The sequence below is a fragment of the Elephantulus edwardii genome, unplaced genomic scaffold, assembly GCF_000299155.1.
Source record: "Elephantulus edwardii isolate Elephantulus edwardi_28Jun2011 unplaced genomic scaffold, EleEdw1.0 scaffold00044, whole genome shotgun sequence".
In the NCBI taxonomy this organism is placed as follows: Eukaryota; Metazoa; Chordata; class Mammalia; order Macroscelidea; family Macroscelididae; genus Elephantulus; species Elephantulus edwardii.
The window spans coordinates 9,589,279-9,604,257 of NW_006399794.1; the positions used below are offsets into that span (position 1 = coordinate 9,589,279).

The following is a 14,979-nucleotide window of genomic DNA, read 5'->3' on the forward strand; positions in this document are numbered from 1 at the left end:
ATGGAAATTAGAGTTTATGAGAATTTGGTAAGAAACAGTTTAAAAACCTCAAAACAAAAACATTTAACATTATGTAGACAGTGTTCTTTGACTAGAAGGCTGTTAATAAAACAATAGTAATGAAATTATACCTGGAAAAATTTAATATTCTCTAAATAGCTCCTGAATTAAAGAAGAATAATTTTTATATAATATGTATAACATTATTATAATGTAAATGCTTATAAAGTAAATAAAATATAAATATTTAATGTAGCAGCATTATTGGCATTTATGCATACACTTTAAAAGTTTGTACTATAGTAAAGGAAAATATCCAACTTTGAAGTTAGAGGATAGAAATAGAAAGGTAGGAAAAATGAAAACTGATAAACTTTGGTAAGATTTACCAGAGAGGAAGAGAAATGATAGAAAAAAATTCTAGAAATTATAAAAAGAGGATAATGATAAAAATATAGGTAAGTAAATGTAAAAAAATATTAAAATAACAAATTTGAAAATTTAGGTAAAATGAGAAAATTCCTCAAAATAAGAAAACATAACTTAAAAAATTGAGTATCTTTAAAATGAAGAAACGTGTTTTTAAATATTTCTTAGGAAAACTGAAAAGAAAGTAGAGTTATGGAAATATGTAACTGTTCCTGCAACAAAAACAGCTTATCTACTTCCTTTGTAACCTACTGAATGTGCAAGGCAAATAAAAGACATAACACTCAGGTTCTGTAATAGAAAACAATTTATTAAGAATACAGTTATGAGAAAAAAAAAAACAAAATAAAAGAGAAAAAGTAGAAACACTAGGCAGCCGTCAACTCTCTATGGAATCTCAGCATGTTCTAATCACCTGAACATCCAGTCTCAAAGCAGCAAATATTTGACATCTGGGATGTCAAAGTGTTATCTTTTATGAATCCAATGAGTTAAGCCAGGTTTTAAAGTGATACTCCCCAAATAAGAGACCAGTGGTTACAGTCCTCTTACAAAGCTGACCTAGTTCTTATTGCAAAAAATGGGAACTGGATTTCTATATCTCTATATCCAAAACTTGAGAAACAAACTTTCTAATTGACATAAATAACCCCACATTTCTTATTTTAATAACTTTTTAGTGGCACTAAAATCTAGCACATTTTAGAGTTATTAGATGTAGATAATTACATAAGTAATTTTTTTTGTTAGATCAATACATTTAAAACATACATACCTCTGACACTTGGTCTTATTTCCTCTTTCCTTAAGCAAAAAGGACATTTAAAAATTTTTTACAAAAGATCCGTTCCAAACATATCCAAACGTATATTCTTTTAAAGAAATCTATATAGTGAGGAAGAATGTGGCATCAGGATCAGAGGAAGACTCATTAGCAAACTGCATCATAGAGATGGCACAACTTTGCTTGCTGGAAGTGAATAAAATGTGATATTCTTGCTGCAGAAGATCAAAGTCTACAAGGAATCAATATAGATTATATTCTAGTGTCAAGAAAACAAAAATTCTTATAACTGGGCCATAGGCAATATCATGATTGATGGAGAAAAGATTGAAGTTGTCAACAATTTCACATTACTGAGATGCACAATCAAACCTTGGTACCAGCAGCCTGCAAAGTCAGTTTTGGATGAGGACAGAAAAGACAATACATCCAGAAGTGTCATTCCCCACCCCCTCCATCTCCAAGTCCCTTTGACACTGTGTGTGGGGAGGTATTTGGTCAAGACTGAAAAAAAGACTGTGTAGTTAGAGAAAATATTTACAAATATGACCAGCCAAGTGCATCCTTGTAGGTTATGTCGTCAAGTGCCCAAAGGTATTCTTTACAATGGAGTTACTAGGACTGTGAGAACTACTCATTGTGAAAGGTCCTTTACATCACCTAGACCAGCCACAAAATCCTAGTAGTGTCTTTGGAAAGAATCTTGGAAGAAGATAACTTTGAGCATGTTTATACTTTTGTGTAGAATATCCTGAGTACTCGCTGTCGAATCTGCCGAGTCTTTATCCCATAGACAAGAGGATTGAGGGCAGGTGGTACAAGGAGGTAAAGAGTAGCCAGAAGAACATGGATGTGGTGAGGTACGTGCTTGCCAAATCGGTGAGTGAGGAAGGAGAACATTCCAGGCACATAAAAAATCAAAATGACACAAACATGGGACCCACATGTGCTAAAGGCCTTAAGTCGAGCCTCACCCCCTGGTACCTTTAGAACTGCCAGGAGGATGAGAGCGTAGGAAATCCCAATAAGCAGAACATCTACCCCCACCACAAGCAGTGCCACTGTAAGCCCGTAAGCTCTGTTCACTGTAGTGTCTGAACAAGCAAGTTTTACTACAGCCATATGCTCACAGTAGGCGTGGCCTATGATGGTGGACTTGCAGAAGACAAGGCGTCGCAGCAGGATGGGGAAAGGAGTGAGAAGCAGCAGTCCCCGCACTAACACTACCACTCCAATGCGTCCTATGACCTCTGGATGCAGGATAGTGGAATGGTGCAGAGGGTGGCAGATGGCTACATAGCGATCGAGAGCCATGGCCACCAGCACGCCTGACTCCATGGAGGAGAATGCATGGATGAAGAACATCTGGATCAAGCACACAGTATACCCAATGTCATGGGCATGAAACAGTAGCACTGCCAGGGCTTTGGGTGCAGTGGAGGAGGCGAGGACCAGATCAATGGTAGCAAGCATGGCCAGGAAGAGGTACATGGGTTGGTGTAGGGATGGGTCAGTCCAGATAATGAAGAGAATGGTTACGTTTCCTATCAGAGCAAGTACATAAAGGACACCCAGGGGCAATGCTATCCAGTGCTGGCTTTCCTCCAAACCTGGAATACCTACCAGGAAAAAAGAAGGCTGAGACAGCCTCCAGCTGGAATTGCTAAGGGCCATCACCAATGACTTAGAAGAGGGGAAAGAAACAAAAGTCATGATTGTCCACTCGTCATGGGTTATCACATTGTCCACAGCTGGGTACCATCTTCTTGAAAACAACAAAGAAGTTTGAACTGTAACACAGGGATAAAATTAGTTAATGGTATATTAACCATGGTGGTTTATTCTAAAGATTAATTGCTGTTGTATACCATCAAGTTGGAACTGATCCATAGCTGACCCTCCAGTGGGTTTTCAGAGGCAGTTAATCACATGGAGGAGATGGCTCACCCTTCACCATGGGGCTCCTGGTGGATTAGAACCACGTGCCATCGGGATTGCAGCACAGCTTCTTGCCACTAGGCCACCAGTGCTCTAAAGAGCAATTTGGGTGAGATATATATATATAAAGACTGAATATGTGTAGGCTAAATTATATAGTTGTTGTTTTTGTTAAGTGCTATTGAGTTGTGGATGACTCATAGCGACCCTATGAATGAAAGACCTGAACATTTGTATAACTTTGGTCGTTTCTCTATGTTCATCGAGTTTCTGGAGATAAGCCATTTCGGAAGTGGATGCCACTCCTCCTTCCAAGCTTGTTTTAATCAGGAAGCTCCACCAAACACTGTCCACCTTGGATAACCATTATCACATTTGGCACAATGGTGTCACAGTATTTAGCATCACAGCAACCACGGGTTACCTCTGTACAGCAGAATCAACATTCTACCCTAATGCTCACCAATTCCAGCCAACAAGCTTTGTAGAATCCGACTCCTGTAAATGATATAGTTAGTACTCATTTTATTAAAATTCATTGTAAAAGATCTCCAAAGATGAGGTCATAGAAATTTTCCATCGTTCCTTTGTCTCCATCACTATTTCTCTCTTTGAACTGGGCTACCAAGAGAACAAACAAGTGTGTCTAAAAGGAAGTACAATCAAAGTGCTCCTTAGAAGCAAGGACAGACAGACTTCGTCTCACTTGTTTTGAACATGTTGTCAGAAGGGCCCTTCCTTTGGAAAAGACATCACTCTCTGAGAGGTGGAGGGTCAGAGAAAGAGAGGGAGACCCCCAACAAGGTGGATCACACAGTGACTGTAACAATTGAGTGCTGCGTATCAGAGATGGTGAGGCGTGTCCAGGAAAGAGCAAGGTTCAGATCTGCTGGTCATAGGGTTGCTCTAAGTCTTAGTTGACTCTATGACACCTTACAAGAACATATCTTATCAGGATAAAATGAAAATTTAGTATATTTGACACCTTCTCATCAATAAAACCCACCAAATTAATAGGTACTCTGCTTCGCTTTCTTAACATAATTCAGCATTCAAATATTAAAACAAAAGATTTCAAATTATGTGTTTATGGTAAAAGATATTTTCAGTATAAAACAATGATAAAGAATTGTGCATATAGAGATAAAAAGTCACAAATGTCTCAGTGATTGTGGGTTATACATCTATATATCTGTTAAAGTATGTTTCATAAACTTACAATGATGATAATATTGATAATAGTGATTATAGCAGCTAAAAATATTTGACTACTACTAAGTCTTTATCTTTCAGATTCATATCCGCTGGTACTCTTAATTGTGACATAATTATAGCAAAACTCACAGCCTAGTGCTTAACATTATAAATGAATATGGAGATAATAAATAGTCTTCATGGATTACCCTGTTGTGGGCAAAAGTCTGCCTATTTTTTTTATACTGGTTTAGAAATGAGAAAAAAGTTGTTCTTTGCTTGAAGAAGGTGCCATAGTGAAAACAGTTTCACTAGACAAGTGGTAGGTGAAGTCAAAGTATGGTGAGTGGAGGAGGGAGGCAGGCACACATATGACAGGGTATAACCTTTGTTATACTGAGTGGTTTATGAATCCACAGAAAAAGCTACAAGTGGTTTATTATGAATTAATTATTAAATAAAGAAAACACGGGGGCTTTCCCCCAGAAACTTAAAGTGAAAGATGTATTTAGTTATCTAGTAAGGTAAAAGAGAACAACTAGCAAATAACTAGTGTTGTTCAACTCCTGTTTATTCATATACTTTCAGATCTAGCAATCAGCCTTCAGTTGAAGAAGCTCTTGAATTTCCAAAGGCAGCATGATACAACTACTTCTACTTCTTCTGGTATGCCCCCTTTTACCTGCTCCATGTACTCTGAATATCTGGCACTGCAAAATCTTTTAATGTGTCAATCCCTCCTGAATAAGGGCAATGTTTTGATTATTGCTGTAGTCGCAGATCAGGATACATAAATTCCCAAAACCTAGTGGTCATTCAGGAATGTTTGATGCATGGCTGCAATGACAGGCTCAAGCATAACAATGGTTGTGAGGGTGGCACCAGACTGGGTCGTATTTTGCTCTGGTAGCATAGGGTCCCATGGGTGGCAACAAACTTGGTTCCTGATGACAACAACATTTGTTGACAAACACATAAAAAATTATAGACTGGATGAAAGCCTAGATGAGCAGTATAATAGAGGAACCTGGAAGTATAAGACCTTTTTTTAATAGGCACAGGTTGGATATAAGGGATATAAACGATGTGGCAGGAGGTTGTTTAGGAGAGCTGTAGTGACTGTTCCTCCACATTCCTCACCTGAAGTGAAGCTCTGGCAGAATCTCTCTGTTCTAAGAGGCTACGACAGACTCCTGGGTGTGTTAATACTGGTCATTTCTGCTGCTGCCTCTGGCAAGTGTGGAAGCTTTTCTATGAGCCATGACTTGTCTCTCTACTTAACATCTTTCTTCACAATGTTTCAGACTCTAAATAGCGGTAAAAAGGAAAACATGGGGACACAGAAAGAAAGCAATTAGGGAAGGGCGCGCTAGGGACGTACTATTAATGAGAGAGTCAGAAACCAAACACCCAGAGGCAGAGCCTCAACTGACCAATCTGAGACACACAGAGAATCAGTGACACAGGCCGGACCCAGGCACATTATTCCTCTGTTTCTGGGCTATCTTCTAAGGGGAGTGTGCTTTAAGGTCCTGCGGCAGCCTTGAAGCAGGACTTAGTAACACAGAGAGAACTTGAGAAAGAAGATTTCACACTCAGGTAAAGTTTCACAGTTGCTCTGCCCCAGGAACACACTCGGTCTCAGTTCAATCTCCATGATAACTCTGCCCTTACTTATGGGTAACAGTCTCTGAATACGAAAGAGTAAATCAGACACATTAACAAAGTTTCAGACAAAAGCTTTTTAGTTTGAGTATGCGTACTGTCCCAGGTAAGACTTGATAAAGGAAAATTTATCTCCTGTATCTACATGTCCAATATGTGATGGTGATGATGCTATTGAAGAGCATACAAATTACTCTTGTGAATGCGCCAGGCTGACATTAAAACATTGATGAGAAGGGTGGATGTCTACAACATCACTGGTAACCCTGCAGTGGTGTGTAACTGGTAGTCATTAAGATGAACAGAACAGGAAGGATTAGTTTTGAGGTACTAGCTTCTCAAACTCAGGGGAAGCAAGCTTACAACTATGAAGCAGCGTTCAGAAGCATCGGAGGACTCAGTGCTACACTAGCCAAATCAAGAGAAAAGCCCCACAACTCTGTCACAAGAATGTGGGATATATATAAAAAAAAAATCCATTATTAATTAGCTTCTCTCAACTTATCAGTTTCAAACCTGACCTCATTTTCCACACCTGAAATCCCATGCACCACTTCATAGCTGCTTCAGTCATCTCCCTCCTGGAAGGCAAGTCCATTCTTGGTTCTTCCTCAAGAAAATCCTGGGGACTGTGAGCAGCTTCCTGGGAAGGCCAACCATTAGTACTAATGGCAGTTCCCGCAGGATTCACGCATACATCTGGATAGTACCTAAGTTAGCCTCCAGAATAATTGGAGACACTCAGAGCTGAGGTAACTGCCTTCAGGGATAAGTAGTTAGGAGAGGCAGAGAAAGATGGCACTTGCACTTGAGTGGGTGGCCTACCTTTTGCAAGTTGTTCTCAAATTTTAAAAGGAAACAGGATACAACTCCTTTAATTTCTTACTATGCCCTTTTTTCCTCTGCCCAGCATTGTTCACCACCCTTAAGTCTGTATATCCTGACAATAGTGCTGAAGAACTTCTTTCACTACATCGTTCTGTGAGCTCAGACTTACTATACTGAAGAACAGTTTTGGACTTCAGTAAGTTCTCTAGTGAGTGTTGCAGTTAATGTGCATATTCCTAAGGCTGCTAGAAGTGTTGGCTGTTGGGTGCCCATGAGTTGCCCTTCTTTGGCCAAAGTGAGCTGCCATCTTCAAAGTTACTTTTGCTACTTGTGATTAGCCCATACCCAGTGCCTAACCAGTATGGAAACACAAAGAATGATCTGACCTCTCGTCTTCAATCTGGAGCACTGTTGAAGAGCTTTCCCAGCTCAAGAGCTCCATGTCAGTCAACAGAGGTCTCTGGGGCAAATTCTTCACAGTTTAGTTTCTTCCTGTGCTTCATCCTGCTCCCCTTACTATCTGACAGGTTGTATTACCAGGAATATTCCCCAATAAACCTTCTAAATGCAGTATGTCTAAAAGCTTGCCTTTGGTGAACATGACCAAATAAAAAACCTGACCTGCTTCAGAGTGGGCTGAACCCTCTCCTTCTCCAAGAAATTGTGACAAACCCACTTACCCACTCCAGCACAAAGCAAGGACAGGAGAAAGGAAAGTTCCATCAAAGCAACTTATCAATGAAATTGGCTCAGGTTGCCTTTATCATATCTCCCACCAGCAGGTAGCACTTTCCTTTGGTCCTAACTCTGAATAAAGCAGCTACCACTCTACCCTAGTGACCTCACTATTCTTAGACACAAGCAGCTCAGTCTTATCATTTACCCAGTCAACGAGTACTTGATCCACAGTTGGTGGAAGGTCTTCTTTCTCAATCCAGTCAACAAATATTTATTAAATAAGGGTAAATTTAAAACCCTTTACACAACATTATTCATCACTGTTGACTCGGTTGTGACTTGTAGAAACCCTGAATCTGGTTTCTGAGACTGTAAATGTTGATGGGAGAAGACCGCTTATCTTTCTCTTATCTTTGTGACTGGTGGATTCGATCCAGCAGAGAGGTTTGAACTCTCGGATAGCAGTGCAATATATCCTGCAGACTATGTTGCCAGAGCACCAACCCTTTAGTAGATGTTAGACAATGAAACAAATGTTTTGATAAAAGGTTCCTATCCACATGGACTTATTATGTGCTTGAAGTGGAACCCGCTCATAGCTGGTCCTCCAGCTGGTTTTCTGAGAGTGTAAATCACCTGGGAGGAAATTGTCCATCTTTTCCCCTTGGAGAAGCTGGTAGATTTGAATTCTCTTTCTTTGAATTGGCAGCATAACTCCTTAACCAGGAGGCCACCAGGAAGATCCTCAACAAGATGGATTGTTGCAGTGAGTATAACAATCAGAGATTATAAGGATGGGGCAGGACAGGGCCGGGTTCAGCTCTGTTGTTGTTATGGTCACCATGAGTTGTAGGTAATTCGATGTCCCCTAACACTAGCCATCATCCTCATGAAACATTGAATTTTATAGATAGATAAATAGATAGATAGATATACATACAGATAGATGATAGATAAATAGATAGATAGATAATGTAGATATATAGTGTTATGTATCATTGAGTTACCTATGACCCATAATGACCGTATGTACAGCAGCTCTGAACCCTGCCCTGTTCTGAGCCAATCTCACTGATTCTTATACACCAACCCCCAATACTCCAGTTACTGTATCAGTCCATCTCATCCATGGCCTTCCTCTCTTGAGCTGGCCCTCCACCTTTCTGAGCATGATGTCCTTCTCCAAGGACCTGTTTTTCTTGGCCACATACCCAAAGTATGTGAGACAGAGCTTCAAAATTCTAGTCTCCAAGAAGAAACTTGGTTTCACCCTCTCTAAGATAGACCTATTTGTTTTCATGGAGGTCCATGGTATGTTCAAGACTCTTCTCCAGCACCACAACTCAAAGGCATCAGTTCTTCTTCTGTCATCCTTAGTCATTGTCCAGTTCTCTGACAAAGCAATGGCGAAGACTATGGCCTGGATTAGGTGCACCTTAGTGCTAGACTGACATTGTTGTATTTCAGTACTCTGGAGAGGTCCCTTCCAGCAGATTTTCCCAATGCAATTAATCATTTGGTTTCCTGACTGCTGGTGCTCAGAGTGTTGATTGTGGAGCCAAGTAAGCTGCAATTGTTAACAACCTCAAACTCTTCTCCATCTATCACCGTGCTCCCAATTGGCCCAGTGATGAGAATCTTTGTTTTCTAGATGTTGAGTTTCAATTAATATTGAAGATTATAGTTCTTGACCTTCTGCAGCAAACACTTCATGTTCCCCTGTAAAGTTTCACCAAGCAAGGTTGTGTCATCTGCATAACTTAAGTTGTTGATGAGTCTTCCTCCAATACTGACACCACATTCCTCCTTATAAAGCCCAGCTTCCCAAACGATGTTTTGCATCTAGCTTGAAAAGGTATGGAGACAGGATGTATCCCTGATGCACACCTCTCCTGATTTTGAACTATGCAACATTTCCTTGCTCTGTTCTGAGCACTGCTTCCTGATCCAAGCATAGATTTTGCATAATCACAACCACGAGTTCTGGGATTCCCATTTTCCTCAAGGTTAGCCACAATTTGTTGTGATCCACACAGGCAAATACCTATGCATAATCAATGAAACACAGATAGACATTCCTCTGGTACTCTCTGCTTTCTGCCAAGGTTCATCTTACATTGGCCATAATGTCTCTAGTGTCATGATCTCTTCTAAAACCAGCTTGTATTTCCAGTAGTTCTTTGTCAATGTACTATCCCCATCTTTTCTGGATATAAATATGTAATGTAACAATGCAGATAACAATGACTATAAATATTATAATGTAAAGCTATACTGTGTTAAAGACATGTACATTGAGAATTTGCCCAGTAAAAAAGAGATATAAATTCCAACTCTCAACAACTTCATGTATGTTAGTGTAGAACCATGCTTTATAGATTTTCAAAGGCTGTTTTGTAAATATTGGAAGTAAATCAGCAGACTTTGCTTCCAAGATACTTCTAGGTGAACTTGAACTGCTAACTTCTCAGTTAATGGTCAACACATTAACTATCTTATACCATTCAGGGGATCCTTGTCACCCATAACATTCTTTTATCTTAAATTATGTCCCTCTTCTGCCCTTCCTCCTCCTAGTGAAAAATAGACGTTTTGTTTTTCTGCTGAGCCTTGACTTAGAGCTAAATTCTACCACAACACTAGAAATAATTAATAAAAATGTTTCTGTTTTGAAGTTGTTTGTGTAGAGCAGCAGAAGGCAAACTTGGCAGCTCTCTTTTCAATCAGGTGGAGCAGGAGTAGGTCTTCAGTTTTGCCTCATGGGTTAAAGCTGCAATTTTGGGTTAATGTGAATGTGTAACTCAATAGTATTGCTGTCCCAAGATAATAGGCTCCAGATAACACCTCCTCTGGTTTAGAAAGTGTCAAGGAACAGGACAGCCAACCTGGGACAGGGTTTCTGTTGACCTCAAAGGAACCTAGAGCAATCCAGAGATGGTTAGCATGAAGAGGTAGTTAACACTAACTTGAGAAGCCCAAAGATGGTAGATTTCATATGTGACTGTTCATCATATGGCTGTGGTGTGTAACAGATCAGGCATCCACTAGGGTGATCTGTGAGAAGCAAGGATTTTAATCAGAGGTGGTGCCCATATTAATTCCTGTGCTACTTACAGCCTCCACAAACCTACTGGAGTGTCAGCCATGAGGTGGTTTCAAATCCACAGGAATGAGTTGATTTTATTCATATCAGTTCCCATCAAATGAATTAAACTTCTGACCATCCTATGGATGTGGAGTCCAATTGTGCTCCATCAAGGTTTCAAGGCCATGCCTTTTCAGAAGCAAATCACCAGGATTTTCTTTTGAGGCATCTGTAAGTTCAGATTGTCAACCTTTTAGTCTCCCAGGGAGCAGGGGAACTCATAGACTTTTAACATTTCTGTGAAATAAATCTGGAGAGCAAATAGGATTTCCATTCATTCATTACTGCACTTTTCTCCCTGCCCACGCCTCCCCCCAGTACACTCTTCTCTTTGAAAAGTAAAAGGAAAATTCTTTCATTGTTTTGCAATCCCTCCCCCCAGGTCCACTCCATTATGCAGCCTTCGCAGGGCGAAAAATGCAACAATGAATTAATGGAAATCCAAAATCTCTGTACATTTTCATGAAAATAAATAATAATTTTAAAAAAGAAAAATATTTTATTCCTCTACTTAAGATCCTGAATATCTACGCTTCCTTCTAACACACAGCCTTCAGTCTCTTCAGGGACTATAATGCAGTAGTTTTATCTCTTCTGCTTTTACCACTTCTTTCCTCATAGGTAGACTTTCTATGCAAAAAGGAAACTGCCTCCTTGACTAGATATCTTCTATTTGCTTCAAGTCATAGTTGATTCAATAGCATCTATAAACAAGTCATTTTTTGTGCATCTTTTATTTACTTTTAATAATTGAATGCTGCTAGGTAGGAGTTTCTACTCCCTTTTAAAAATTCTTTAATTATTAATTTTCATGAAAATCTAGAGAATGGATTTCCATTTATTCACTGTTGCACTTTTCTCCCTGCCCACGCCCCCCCCCCAGTACACTCTTCTCTTTCAAAAGTAAAAGAAAAATTCTTTCATTGTTTTACAATCCTTCCCCTCTAGGTCCACTCCTCTATGCAACCTTCGTTCTGGACTCCTGCCATGACAAAAACACCTAATCATGTATCCCTTTTAAATTGTTTTCTCCCTCCTATGTTTCAATGAAGTATACATTATTTATCCCATCTTTCTCAGTCTCCCCCCAACCCTGAGGTCAGTCCTGTTTTACAACAGTGGCACCATGCAATATTTATCCTTTTGTGACTGAGATATTTCACTCAGCATTATGTCCTCCAGGGTCACCCATTTTGAAGAATATTGCATGAATTCCTTGTTTTTCAATGCCGTGTAGTATCTGTTGTGTGACTATACCACAGCTTCTCTATCCATTTGTTTGTTGATGGGAGAAAATCTTTTTCTAGTCATTCATATTGGAGTTTCCCTCTCATAGTACTTACCATAAGACTAGGGTTTGAGTACTCTGTTCTCTAAGCTGAGATTGATATACCTCTGAGACCAGTGAGAACCATTTGGGGTTGCAGTATAAAATCACCAAGACAAGTGAACAAAGCAAATAGTCTAGAAAGAGGCTAACAGATGGCTAGGGAGAAGCCAAGAAGGTCCAGGACATATCCAGGTTCCAATTTGTATAACATTCCGGGCCCCAGGGGAGAGAGAGAAATGTATGGCAAAAGAAATGTAGCTAAAAGGACAGTAATAATTCCATGAGGAAAGAACTTTTCCTGGACATTCTTGCAGGGAGTAATCAAGGGACTCAAGATGAGGGAGAGGAGGCATTTTCTTGTTCTGTATTTTGAGATCTCTGTCCTAATCACTTTTATCCCTTTTCCCTTTTTTTAAAAAATTTTATTTGCCTCTTCAGTTTGATTCTTCTAATTCTAGTCCTCATTTTCCATCAGATCTTCTTAACCTGTGCAGAGACAAAAATTTCAGGACTAGGGAACAATTGAGATGAAGGACAGTGAACTTTCATACGGATGTGTGAAAGAAACTAGAAAGCCCTACCAGAGGAAAATGTAGCTCTTTCTGACTCAGAGGAAATGCTCTATAAATACTGAGGGAGTAGGGAAAGTAAGGCAGCTTGTATTTCACACTGTAGATTCAAAGCTCCCAAAAAAGAGATAGTAATTGAACTCACATGTTTCTGATTTTATTCAATGGAGAAATAGTTTTGTATATCAAACTCTTTGTATGAATAGGCAATTTATCAAAAAGTTAGTAACCAACACCATACGTTGGAGGCTCTAACTAGTCAACCCTAACTCTAAAGATGCTTTAAAGTCCAGTGCCTAATGACGATTCTTACAATCACTGTTTGCAAAATATTGTTTTAATATCTCTAAATATTTAAGATGCTGCAAAATGAAAACAGAGGCTTTGAATAGGAATTTCCCTATTATGGAGTTTGCCTTTTAATGTGGTTTTTCTAGTATTATTTAAACATGGATGACTATGTGGATGGGTGTGACTATGTGAATGGGACACATTGGCTTTTCCGCAAGGGGATTGGCTAGCTACCATTCCACAAGAGGTCTGGCCAATCTCAATAATCTACAAAGGGATTGGTTAGTCTCGCCAATAAATTGAAGAGCTCGTGCTGCAGAGATAAGAGTCTTCCTCTGCCAGAGAAGAGGAAAGAAACTTTCCCCATCTTAGTGCAGAGGCGTCAAGGTGGCAAGCAGCAGCCATGGCTGAACTGGAGAACTGATGTGAGATGGGACTTTGTATGTGTGTGTGAGTGTGTGAAGCCAATATTGTTAGGACTGAGAACTTTGCTGGAGAAAGAGGAGGAAGCCAATACTGGCAGGACTGAGAATTTGGGATCACTTAGAGCCATGAGGCTTGAGACTGAGGTGCTGCATCCACATTTTGGAACCTGTCTTGACTATATTCTGTTATTAATCTAGATTATATAACCCTTTAGCTTCTCCAGTATGGTTCTGTGTGATCACATCGGGTCTTAAAACCAGTGAAGCAATCATATTGGTGTTGAGATGAGTAGAAAAAGGTACGGGAGTGTTTATTCCTCGTTGGAATTGATTTTGTGTTATTGATACTGTGGATGGGGACAGTTCCCCTCTGTGAAGTTGATAAAGTTCAGACATGGCCATCCACACAAAACCTTTCCTCTTTTTACACTTATTCAAAGTTCTTTTAATGGTATACATTTTATATCCTCTGCCTCTCTTTAAAAAAATTAGGGAGAGTTTACTGAAAAGTTATTAGCTTTGCCAAGCTGTATTGCGAAAAACCTATATTTTGGAAAAAGCTTTTAAAAATAATTGTCAGAAGATTTAAATACCATAAATATAAAATACAAGGAGAAAAAAAAGCAATAATAATAAAAACAATTTTAAAAACCCACAACACACATACACACAGAGTGCCCTCTCTGGTGGAATATTTCATAATGAGTTGTTCTGATAACTTAAAGAGTTTATGCCTCTGGTGGTTCTAATCTACCAGAAGCCCTGAGAGAAAAAGATACTACTCTTGTTAAGATCTAGAGTGTTGGAACACCAATGACTCTATACTGACCAGATAATTGTGAGTGATGTGATTATAGATAGGGGTGTAGAGATCTATCTATTATCTATCACCTATCATCATCATCTCTAATAAGGAGCTGCACTGCCAAATCAGAGGCTCCCGGTTTGAATCCACTGGCTGCTCTGGTGGGAGAAAAATGAGTTAGTTATCTCCTCCAGTGCAATTTATTGCCTCTGAAAACCCCCTGAAGAACTACCTATTTGTTGGTTCTGACTCAACAGTGCATAACAACAATAACATACATATATTTATTTATGCCGTCTAACCCCCCCCCACACACACACACAAATAGTGAGAATTATATGGTGTAGAGCAGGGTTCAGAGCTTTTGTCAACAGCACTTAATAACAATAACAAGGGAAAAACCTTGCTATTTCTGCTTGGAAGTTATCAATGATATAATAAAAGAGGTCACAACATTGTTAAAAAAATATTGCCATCAACTCAATCTCAACTCATCACTAACCTGCAGCAGGTTTTTGGAAGACTGTAAATTGTAAAGGAAGAGATAGTCCACCTTTTATGCTACACATAATCAATATAATATCCCATAAAGTTCTATCAGTCTTTTAAAAAACTATTTTAAATTATTGATAAGACTTTCCCCTACATGTGATAGCAAATCCTACAATGATGATTGGGAATAAAATATGTTGATATATAATACTCTCTGAGATAATGATATTTTAAAAGAAAACAAGCAGATGAATACTATGGTGGTGGTGGTGGTGGTGGTGTTGTTGTGTGCCGTCGAGTCTCTTGCGACTCATAGTGACCCCATGTACAACAGCCCTAAACTCTGCTCTGTCCTGTGCCAATCACACTGTCTCTGACACTCCCATCCCAATTATCCCAGTCACTG

At 39.3% G+C, this 14,979-nt stretch overlaps 1 protein-coding gene and 1 pseudogene across 1 annotated transcript; one reads left to right on the forward strand and one right to left on the reverse strand.

Moving 5' to 3' along the window:
- Positions 1–1,942: 1,942 nt before the first annotated feature.
- On the reverse strand, positions 1,943–2,926 carry LOC102861988 (olfactory receptor 52L1-like). The gene has a single exon (XM_006885633.1). It carries the CDS (start codon positions 2,924–2,926, stop codon positions 1,943–1,945), a length of 984 nt encoding a protein of 327 aa, XP_006885695.1.
- A 15-nt stretch (positions 2,927–2,941) lies between these two features.
- Positions 2,942–14,979, forward strand: part of LOC102862393 — a 16,884-nt pseudogene continuing 4,846 nt past the window's right edge.